The sequence below is a fragment of the Hippopotamus amphibius genome, chromosome 1 (genome assembly GCF_030028045.1).
Source record: "Hippopotamus amphibius kiboko isolate mHipAmp2 chromosome 1, mHipAmp2.hap2, whole genome shotgun sequence".
Lineage (NCBI taxonomy): Eukaryota > Metazoa > Chordata > Mammalia > Artiodactyla > Hippopotamidae > Hippopotamus > Hippopotamus amphibius.
The window spans coordinates 112,478,887-112,490,060 of record NC_080186.1 but is presented as its reverse complement, the minus strand read 5'-3'; the positions used below and the strand labels follow the sequence as shown (position 1 = coordinate 112,490,060).

At 40.1% G+C, this 11,174-nt stretch overlaps 1 protein-coding gene across 6 annotated transcripts in view; it reads right to left on the bottom strand.

Annotated features, from left to right (window-relative positions):
- Positions 1-231: 231 nt before the first annotated feature.
- The window catches only part of FMO5 (flavin containing dimethylaniline monoxygenase 5), a 33,069-nt gene continuing 22,126 nt past the window's right edge, over positions 232-11,174 (bottom strand). For all 6 annotated transcript variants that reach the window (XM_057721586.1, XM_057721575.1, XM_057721544.1 and 3 more), the window contains exons 8-9: positions 4,259-4,331; positions 232-1,879 (exon numbers count right to left, since the gene is read on the bottom strand). In XM_057721586.1, coding sequence (XP_057577569.1) covers positions 1,534-1,879; positions 4,259-4,331 — 419 coding nt within the window. In that variant the 3' untranslated portion in view covers positions 232-1,533. The remainder of the gene's footprint in view (positions 1,880-4,258; positions 4,332-11,174) is intronic.

Sequence of the window (11,174 nt, the reverse complement as noted above, 5' to 3'; positions counted from 1 at the left end):
TTTAGAACTAGAATAGTCTGCAGATAAAAAGATACTAGGTCCATTTTAATAAAGGATAAATCCCCAGTATCTCAAGGATTGTGGAAGAAAAAAGACCTTCTAATTCTCAAAAAGCATTTCCACAGGTGAACTAGCAGGGAATTGTACAAATAGTTATATGATTAGGAGGAAGTTGTAGTTCTCACATTTCTGGTTCTCTTATTTACATTGGAAAGATAATAAATTCTAATGTTGTTCTTTCAGTTGTGCAGATTTATTGTTTGTTAAACAATAGGCAGCAATCCCAAAATGTATTACACCACAGCTTATTTATGAACACACACCTACCTGGCTGTTACATCCAGTACCTTTCTTCACGGAATTAAGTGTGCCCAACAACTAACATTTAGTTAACTTCTCGGAAAGACAAGAACAGAGCAAAACTTCTACAGATGAGAAAGCAGAATAAACAGCAGCACTTACATGTAAACTGGAGTCCCTGGTTTTCATTTCATTTGCTTCGTTTTTCATAACTATGATGTCTGACATAAGAACTGTTATAAGCAAAATACCCTCTATATTTAGGTATCATCAATCCTAATTTACTACATAACTGACCTCTTCGAATACTTATTACTTAGACTCTCTGTGTGGCAGAGTGTGGAGGGGAGACAGTGGCCGGGGAGGGGGGGTGGGGCATGGAACCCAATCCCATTTGTAGGCCACCACAGCAGGTGATGGCTACTTATCATGGCTCCTAAGATAAAGTCTTGTTGTATCCTAATATGGGAACTAAGATCAGAAAAGACTGCACAGCTCATTTAAAATCCCAATTTTTCCAGCCAGGTTGAATCTGTTGGCAGCTGCTAGATTGTCAGAATGATCCATGAGCCTAGAAAGCTGAAGGTGGTTTCTCCACTGAGAAAATAGAGATGTGTTGCTTAGAGGAAAAGAGTAAAACTGACCAGGTATCAGATACATTAGTGAACAGAAAGTGTAACAAAATGTCTAAGTATCTATATATCTTATCTTAGATGTATACAACTGTTGTAAGACCATTATTTCTCGTCTCTCTCAGGAAAAATACATTTAGTTATAATATTGAAAAGAAAGGTAAGATTAAACTTCTAGTAGAAAACCAAATCCTGTCAGAGGCACAGTTACATGGAATCACCCATTTCTTATGTAGATATTGGCTTATGCTCCCCACCATAATATTTGATAAATGACAGCAAACATTTATTAAGCACCTACCCCATGTCAGGAATTCTGCTAAGATCAAACAAAGATGACTAAAAGAGTATCTGAGTTCACAGCCCAGGAATTACAGGAAGGAAAAAGTGATGGGTCTTAAGAGTAAGGGAGGTAAGTCAAGACAAATGAAAAGCTGGGATTTCCACTGTAGGGAAAAGAAGAAAAAGGATTAATGCTTTGGAAAGAGAAATAAAAGATTTCAGGGCAATGTGAAGCTAAGAATTGTTCAATCTTGTCAGGTTCTGAAGGCATCTCTAGATCCAGCTTTCAAAGAACACTGGGACAATGACAATGGAAGAGCTAAAAATAAGTCATAATTACAGCAAAGAAAGCAACAGCCAGCATAAATCTGGCCATTGTTACTGCTGAAGTCATGGAATTATCGCTTTCAGGTACTCTTGTCATTAGTGGCTTCCTGATACGATCTTCTGTGGTGAGGATAGCTTTTCGAGCTCCATCCCACTTTCCAGGGCCTTGTAACCGATACTGGACTGGAGTACAGGGTCCCCAAAATAACTGTAATGCCAGCTTGGGGTCAGTGAAGGCCAGGGACAGCAGATTGGGCCTGACGCCCACCAGATCAGCAAGCTCATCCATGGTATCTATATAGTCTCCCTGAATGGTGTGGCGTTGGCTTTCCACATACCTGAGGCAGAGAAGACAGAAACCATGGCCTATTAACAATTCAGTCAATCAATCAATGCTTTCTGAATATCTGCTCTTGGCTCAATATGGGCTAGGAGAAGGGAAAAAAAAAGACACTATCTCTGTCCTTAAGGACCTTATTATCTGCTGAAGCAGATAAGAAATTCTACAGCCAGAGTGCGGATAATTTTTGACTCACCCTCGTAGATACACATGAAACAGAGAGGAATGTAAGACTTTTGGTAAATCATATGGTTTTGGACTGCTTAATAGAAATATAGAAGAGAGTAGTTAAAATAGAGCTATGATAAATCTTGAAAGATGTGGAAGAAACAGGTAAGTTGAGAATAAAAGGGAGAGTATTACAAGTCAGGGGACCAGCAGAGTGAAGGAAGAAAGCGGCCATGAGTATAGAACGTGAGCACAGAATATCTGTGGGCACTACCTACAGTAGAGGAAGCATATTGTGGAGAACAAGGCTGGATATAAGGAGGCAAGCACAGAGGATCCAGATACAGGAGACTCTGATACTATCAAAAAGAGAGAACCCACCACAAAAATTCTCAAGTTTGGGATCCTCAGTTGTTTCATGAGGGCAGTGGTGGTGGAGTCCAAAGAGCAGGACACTTCCCAGGGCCAATGTTAATTTGGAATCCTGAAAGGAGGGGGAGGATGACTTATCCCACAAGATCCTCCAAATGGAGCCAGATGGAACAATTATACCAAGTGCAGATTTGAAGAGTGAAGAGGGCTTTTTAGAGGGAAAATGTGGTAACAGTATATAATACCTGCATGGAAGGAGTGGGATTTAAAGAGCTAACTGGTGACTTTCTCGTTTACTTTCTACAATGAAAATAAAAGAAAGAACATTGGGACAGAAAAGAAATAAGAGAAAAGTCAAATCAAGCTAATTGAGATTAGAGGGGTTTACTAGAGGAATCTAAAAAGGACAGGAAGAAATGATAGAAAATAAACTTCAGGTAGAACTGGTGAGATGGAATTCCCGAGGAACTGATAGATGGTCAAAGGAATTTACTGAAATGGGACTAAAGTTTAGAAGAGCAGAAGGTAAGACAGGAAAGAATTTGAGAGCTTGCCTTTATGGACATTATGTTGGTTCACGGGTTTATAGGAATGTATTTATACTATAGTAGTGGGTCAAGAGCTGTAGTATTCAGGAAGATTTAACAAAGATATTCACTAGTACCTGCCCTGTATGGTTGTTTCGAGAATTAAATAAATTCATGCATGCAAAACACTTAGTGTTTGTACAGAGTTGACCCTCAATAAAGGTTAAATTTTATCCGTGGGAACTGCTCACAGTTGGAAGGTGACTAGACAAAAATAAGTCAAAGGAAAGAGAGGAGGAAAGTTGAAATGGGATAATTTTGTGCCAGAAAAGCAAGGAAAGAAAGCACTCCAAGAAGGAAGAAGCGTTTAAAGGTGCCAGTCAGTAGTGAGAGAAAGAAAATTAAGTTGGTCATGATGACCTTTAAGAGAGCAGCTGCAAGAGTAAGGATGGAAGTTACAATGGAGGGAGAAAAGGGTGCCAATTTAGAGCATATAATGTAGAATATATATTGTAGAAATTTGGCAGTGAAAGGAAGGAGGAAAATAGGAGAGCACCTAGAAAGGGTATCAGAGTTAGATAAAAACTTTCTTTTTCCTCCTTCCAAAAGGGAGAGTTATGCTGGTATCATCGACCGAAGAAAACCACGTCTTTGGGCATGGGATGATTGTGCCTCTAACTTTTCCCAAAAAATTTAGGAACTTCATCAACATCAACTCTGTTCAAATAAAAATCACCCAGTGAATAAGCTGAAGTTTTGACATTCAGATTGCTGAATAACTGTGTCCACCCAAGCACTAAGCAGCTGGGTGATGGTACCACCTTCCCAGATCTTATAGATTATTCATACCAAAAGCCACTGTGACCTGAGTACGCTGTCACATGACAGCCAGCAAAGTGGCCTCTGCAGATTCGTAAATCTACCTGCAGATTTGTGATTTAACCACATCTACCTCTCATTAATTCAGCGCTGTCCTTCCTTTCTCTGGCAGCTTTAATAGCCCTTCAAGTAATCCTTGCCAAAATAATATGCCTGGTTTTCTCTCCATGTGCTTTTTCCTAACTGACTTTTCTTTTAGGTCTTAAATATAGAATTTTCTTAAGCTTTTCTCTCCTTTCCCATCCATATTCAAACCACTTGGTGGTACTTCTCTATTCTATTGTCACAAACTTTTATTTCCCTTTCCTTCAAAATATAATCTAAATCCTTAAATGAACACGAGGAAAATAAATACAGTAAAGTACAGCATTGCTCTTATTAAGAACTAAGTGGGAAAAATTAACCACATACATTCCTGGAAGAATTCTTACCTTTTTGCCATATCCTCTTGAACCTTAGCTATTTCTTTTATCATTTCATTTTGTGAGGGCAATGTCTTTATCCCTAAAGAGAAAAATCAAAATTGTAAGTGTAAAATTACCTCAGTACGAACAATAATCCTATTAACAATCCCTATTAATAATCACCATGCTACGGAGAATTCAGGCTAGTTTTCTGTACCAAGGAGGTTACAGCTTCACTTGATCACCTTACCCTACCACCACCAGAATACAATCGTGTTAACCTCAGTAGCTTACTCTTTTCTGCCTTGTCTTTGGAAGATATTTCTCCTGATCTTTCCAATCAATACCTGACTCCTCCCCAACATAGTCTTACAATTGGGAAATGAAATAAGGACATGAGGAAATGATAAAATTGTATGGAAAATTAGGTACAAAGTAAAAGGGCGAGGGGAGGATGGGAAACACACCTGTACTTGTACTCTTAATAACAAAGAGGCTTTATACCACAGGAAGAAGGAAGTAAAAGTAAACTCTCAATCCTATTTTATGCCCAAAGTCCCATGGAAGATAAGCCTTACCTTCTTTTTATTTGGTGAAGATTGAGGGGTAAGGTCAAAGGCAACTCATAATACCCAATCTTAGCAAATAAATTTAAGCACTAAGGCCTAAACAGTTCCAGTAGCAGGAATTTAACACCCAAGGACACGGCTAGACAAAGGTAGAATAGTATTTAAGTCGACACAGACAACTCTCAATTTAAATGATTAGCTATGCCCAGAATTTATAGGCACTATGCCATGTAGAAATCTTTAGCCACACCCAACTCCGAAGTGTTACTCCACAAAATTCTGGAACGTATAATTTTAGAATGGGAATATATCTTACCTAATACAAACCTTCTCTCTACAAATACTCTCAAATGGTTATCTCGGGCTTCCTAGATGGCGCAGTGGTTATGAATCTGCCTGCCAATGCAGGGGACACGGGTTTGATCCCTGCTCCAGGAAGATCCCACATGCCGCAGAGCAACTAAGCCCGTGCGCCACAACTATTGAGCCTGCGCTTTAGAGCCTGTGAGCCACAACTATTGAGCCCATGTGCTGCAACTACTGAAGCCTACGCACCTAGAGCCCGTGCTCCACAACAACAGAAGCCACAGCAATGAGGAGCCCGCGCACAACAACGAAGAGTAGCCCCCACTCACCGCAACAAAAAGAAAGCCCATGCAGAGCCAAAAAGACCCAACATAGCCAATAAATTAAATAAATAAATAAATTTATAAAAAAAAATGGTTATCTCATTCCTCCTTAAATATCTCTGATGATGGGATCTCATCACTTTCTGAGATGATTTAATTGTTTGGCTGCTCTACTTGCTGGAACATTATTCTTTCTATTGACCCCAGAATCTGCGTCCATGCAGCCGACACCAGTGGACTTAGCTCTGCCTTCTTGAGCCAAGGAGTCTAATATTAACAAATGACGGCCTTTGAACCACTTGAGAACAACTGTCATAATTTCTTTAAGTTTCAGCCTTAAAGCCTTAACAGTACTAGTTCCCCATATCACAGGTTTCACATACTCTGCCACATTGGCTGCCCTTCTCTGGGCACACTCTAGTAACTATCTTGGTGTGTCCCTCTTAAAACATTGCCGAGACCAGCTCGGCGACTCGAGGTGAGTGATGGGTGCCGCAAGCTTGAAGAAAACACAGACACAGACTGAAGAGAAAAGTGGGGGGGGGGGGGGCTCAAGACCTCCCGGATCAAGAGCCTTGCTGACTCATCCCAGGTTGCTTTTATTGAGTTCTTCCGCTAACATTCTCAGGTTACACCCATAAACAATCAAAGGCCTCACGTGACTTAGGCAATTATCTTTGTTTGCTTCCTGGGTCCCAGTTGAGCAGGTGTGGATTTGAGCTGGGCGTGGAGAGCAAAACAGCCCTGGGGGCAGGAGACCTCTCTCAGATATTAGGGGTCTGTGCCCCACCCCTGTTGGCCCCTCTGCGACTGTGCCTGTCTTAGGTTGTTCCTCCCTTGAGGAATCTTACCCCTCTCTGGCTAACCAGTCATCCTCCAGGGCCAAACAGGGTGATATAAGGAAGGCTCTATGCACCACCCCTGTTGGCCCCTCTGCAGCTGTGCCTGTCTTAGGTTGTTCCTCCTCTGAGGAATCTTACCCGTCTTTGGCTAACCAGCCATCCTTCAGGGCCAAACAGGGTGATATTAGTATCCACGCCCCGCACCCTCAGCTCCTCCACTGCTCAAGCAGGACATTCTGAATCCCATCGCTCGGCCCACATACTTTAACATTTTCAGGGTTTCAGAAAGACTCCTGAATGTCTTCCCACAAAACATGAGACTTGGAAATTCATCACTCAAGAAATAGGCTTCTGTGTTTTGCCACGTGTTCTTTTCATTTTAGCCTTGGGAATTACTATGTGTGTTCATAGGTCAATGAGGAAACACTGAAATGCTTCATTTGAGGTTAATTGCAGGTCTTAAGATGCCCATGAAACACAGTTTGAGAGTTGATTTCCAAATTATTTCTCATACTACAACCATAACTATTACTTCTCTTAACTAGAAACATTATGAAAGAGGAGGTCATTTCTTGCCTGTGAGAGGCAGCCAATTCATCCAAAAAACAAAAAACAAAAAACCCAACCAAACAAAAAAATCACTGTAAATTAGATAGGTAGATAGATAGGAATATATAAAAAGGTGTACAGTATCCAGTGGTGCAGTTCTTTCTTAACTCATTGATACTGTTCTTGCAGTGTTTCCTTGTTCAAGCACATGTCATTTTTACCACATGTATCTCCCTCCTTCCTATCTCATTTCCCCTCTTATATTACCTGTTTCAATCACTGGCCATAGCACCTGAACAGATTCCTTTCTCACTTTCATCTCTAATATACATTCTATCCAAATCCTTTTAAATTCACCAATGAAATTTCATTCAAATTTGTTTCCTCATATTCGTTTACTTTAGTTTAAAGCCCTCATTATGTCTTTCTTGGACTTTTGCCACAGGCTCAAAACTGACCTATGTCCCATTTCACTCCCCTCTAACACATCTTCTGAATTACAAACCTGATTTGACTCTCCCTCGCCCAGTTAATCCTACAATTGTTCCCTGTTGCCTACATTGAATGTAAACTTCTTGCATGGCCCCTAAAGATTTTTCTTGGTTTTGCCTCTATAAATATCTTCAGCTTCATTTTCTTTAATTCCTATAACACTTTACTTTCCAGAATTCTTAACTCCTTGTAGTTCGCAGGACTTGGTTTATTTTGTCGTTTTCTCTAACTCTGCATAAATATTACTGATTGTTCTCTTCTCTGTTACAGTCAAGATGCCCTTGTCCTTTTGGTAAACTCTTACTTTTTTACAGTTGTAAACTGTAAAACTCTTACTTTTTTGCAGTTGTAGGGAGAATTGGGTACTTGTTCCTTACTGGCCCCATAGCCAGCTCCTCTACATTGTTCTTGGACACTTGTTTAGGGTATAATAAACAGCTGTTGAACGAATGAACACATTAAATGTCTGTTTACTTGTCTGTCTTCCTTGCTTGACTCTGAGTTCCATAAAGATAGGAATTTTCTGTTTGGTCACCTTTGTATGTCCAGCACCTAGCAGAGGGTCTGGCATATACTAAGAGGCCAGTAAATGTTAGGTGAAGAATGTTGAAGAACAGTGAAGAACTGAAGTTCAGAGATTTCCTAAGAGTTCCAAGACAAGATTCAAAAGGGGTGAGCCTGAATTATAACTCTGTGGAACTAAGTCTTTCAGTCTGCTCTCAGGCCTAAGGCAGGTTATATTTATGTAATCCTGACTAGTCCCTGCACATTTAATGTAAAAATAATGTTGCAAGAGAAAGGAGGTGTGGCTGCTGTTCTGCTCTTCCAGTCCAGTCCAGCCTTTTCCCATGACTGGAAACTGAGAAAGTAGTTCATAAGCTGAAATCCTCAGAAAAGAATTTTCTACTGTAGAGTCCAGAAAACCTCCGAAACTAAACTTGCATTCATTGAATAGAGATTTTTCAGCTGCCTCCCATGTGCTAGGCACTGGTCTAGTTGTGGAAGACAAAGGCAAATAAACATGATTCTTTTATTTAAAGAGCTTTCAATATGCTACTAAGGGAGGGAGGAAATAAACAGGCTTTTTCTACATAAATAAGGGTACAGGGAAGGCATACCAGGCAGAGAGAACAGCAGAAGCAGAGGCATAAGATACAAGAGTACCTGCTTTGTTTGCTGCTTAGTGGGTAAGCCATTCAGTGCATCTAGAGGATTATAGGATGTATGATAAACACTAGTGAAAGATGGGCCTGAAAAAGCAGCCTGTATCCAATTCATCGAGGAACTTTAATGCCATGCTGTGACATAATGCCTCCTTGTGATCCAGAGAACTGATATCATTTCATACAGTTTTCAAGGGAAGAAAGTTACTAAATGAAAGTGGAACACTTGCAAGTGCTCTTAAGAGGGCTACGAAAGAGACAAAGATAACAGAAAACTAGATTTTGGTCAAGGCAAGCAAGTGGGTTCAGTGTTCCAGAAAAGAGTGGAATATTTTCTTGACAAGAGAATAGTAATTCTAGAGAACAAAGGAAGAAGCGAAATGGGGCTCAGTAGGGAAAGGACAGGGCATGGAAAAGGACAGGCTGAGTTGGGCAGGTATGAAAAAATGGGAGAAACCAGCTGATTCTAAGGTCTTAAAATTGGCACAATGAAGGTAGAATTCAGAGATGAGAAAGGCATGAATTTGGTAGGTAGACAGTAGGGCTATGGGTAGAACAAAAAACTGAGAGTTCCTTTTGGAAGTTTGATAAAGTTATAGGGATTCTCTGATGATTCCTTCCTTCCAAGTGTTAGAAGAAAGCTGGAGGAATTAGCACCTAGCTTTGCTAACATAGCAAACTGGGCATTTTGTGCATTTCCCCTAAGATCCCCTAGTCCCATAGCCAAAATGCAGAATCTTCCAAATACTCATTTTCCCTAATCCTCTCAATAGTTCACTTGGTCCTAGAAAAGAGTCTTGGTTGTTCAAAGTATACTAAGATGCTGTGGCCTATTTTAATGCAACTTTTTCCTTTTATTTAATTGACCCAATTAAAAGATCCACTTGATATGACTGGAATTAAGCCAACTTAATGGGTTACTTGCATTGGATTGCTGGTCCAGTGTTCAAGGAGTACATGATCTACTGGATAGAATTAAAAGGAATTAAGAAATGAAAGAACTTTGGGACTTCCCTGGCAGTCCAGTGGTTAAGACTCCACACTTCCAATGCAGGGGGCATGGGTTTGATCCCTCGGTGGGGAACTATGATCCCACATGCCCCACGGTGTGGCCAAACACACACACACACGCACACAGGAACTTCCCTGGTGGTCTAGTGGTTAAGACTTTGCCTTCCAATACCAGGGCGTGTGGGTTCGACCCCTGGTCGGGGAGCTAAGATCCCACATGCCTCCTAGTCAAAAAAAACCAAAACATCAAACAGAGGCAATATTGTAACAAATTCAATAAAAACTTTAAAAATGGTCCACATTTAAAAAAAAATCTTAAAAAAAAATGAAAGAACTTTGGGGAAATTTGGGAAAGTTTTTTTATCTGTGATCTCTAACACCACTGCTTCTTTGTTGTCTGCAACCATAAGGATCGTCACTAGGGAAGAAGAAGCTGTAACTTCAACAAGAACTTCGAATAGTTTTAATTAAACATTAGTAATGTTAGCAAATTTTATTATAATAACCATAGACTCAAAGAACTTCTTTGTTAGATGGGACCTTAAAAGTCATCGGACCTCTTCCTATTCTGAGGCTTGAATCTACTCCATGTCGGCCAGGCCAAAATTTGTTTTTAATGTTAAGCTGACATTGTGCAAACCCTCAAAGTTTCACTCCTCGGTTCTGGTTCAACCCTTTAAAGTGATACTAAGCAAATATATAAAACCTTCTGCCATGGGGCATCTCTTCAGCTATCTGAAGGGAAATTTCATATCACCCCAAATCTTATCCTCTCCAGGCCAAACCTCTTCAGGTCCTCTGGTTGTACCTTACATGGCACATTTTAAAATCCTTTAACCATTCTTGTTTCTCTCCTTTTAATGTACTCCAGTTTCACTTTTAAAATATCTTTGGGTGTGGTCTGACTAGTTCAGAGAAGAACAGCTGTGAATTCCAGGACATTATAGTTTTTTTGTTGTTTTTTTTTTCTTTTTTTAGGCGCATGGGCTTAGTTGCTCCATGGCATGTGGAATCTTCCCAGAGCAGGGCTCGAACCCGTGTCCCCGGCATTGGCAGGTGGATTCTTAACCACTGCGCCACCTAGGAAGTCCTGTAGTTTTTTTTTAATGATGGCAGATATAGTTAAGTCTTTTGGAAGCCACATCATTCTGCTGATTCGTATTGAGCCTGCTATCCCAAACCCCGAGGTTTTTTCTCACATTCTCTTAGCCAAAGCTTTCTGAAAGAGGGAATATAAAGGAAGGAAAGTGAGAATTTGAGTGGCTGAATCTTCTACATTCTGAACTAGTCTTTAACCAGGTCTTAATTTTTGGCTGAAATCAAATCACAGAACTTCTATATTTGACTTTCTCTAACTATAATGAAAGAAGGCTAAATTCTTTTACTTCACAAATATATATGTGTCAGTTGTTTAAAATCTAGATGAGCAGATGGATTTTAATCTGGAGTGCACATTGGAATCACCTGGGGAACATACTCTCAACAATCTTATGTCAGCCCCACCCCAGACTTATTAAGTAAACACCACCAGGTACAACACGCCTATTTTGGGAAAATTTCCCAGGAGATTCTGCTATATGACCATGATTATAAATTACTACTTTATATTCCCTCAAAAATTAATTTTTGAGCACTGATTTTGTGCCAAGCACTGTTACAATCGTGCATAATGTCTCAGCTATTTATAA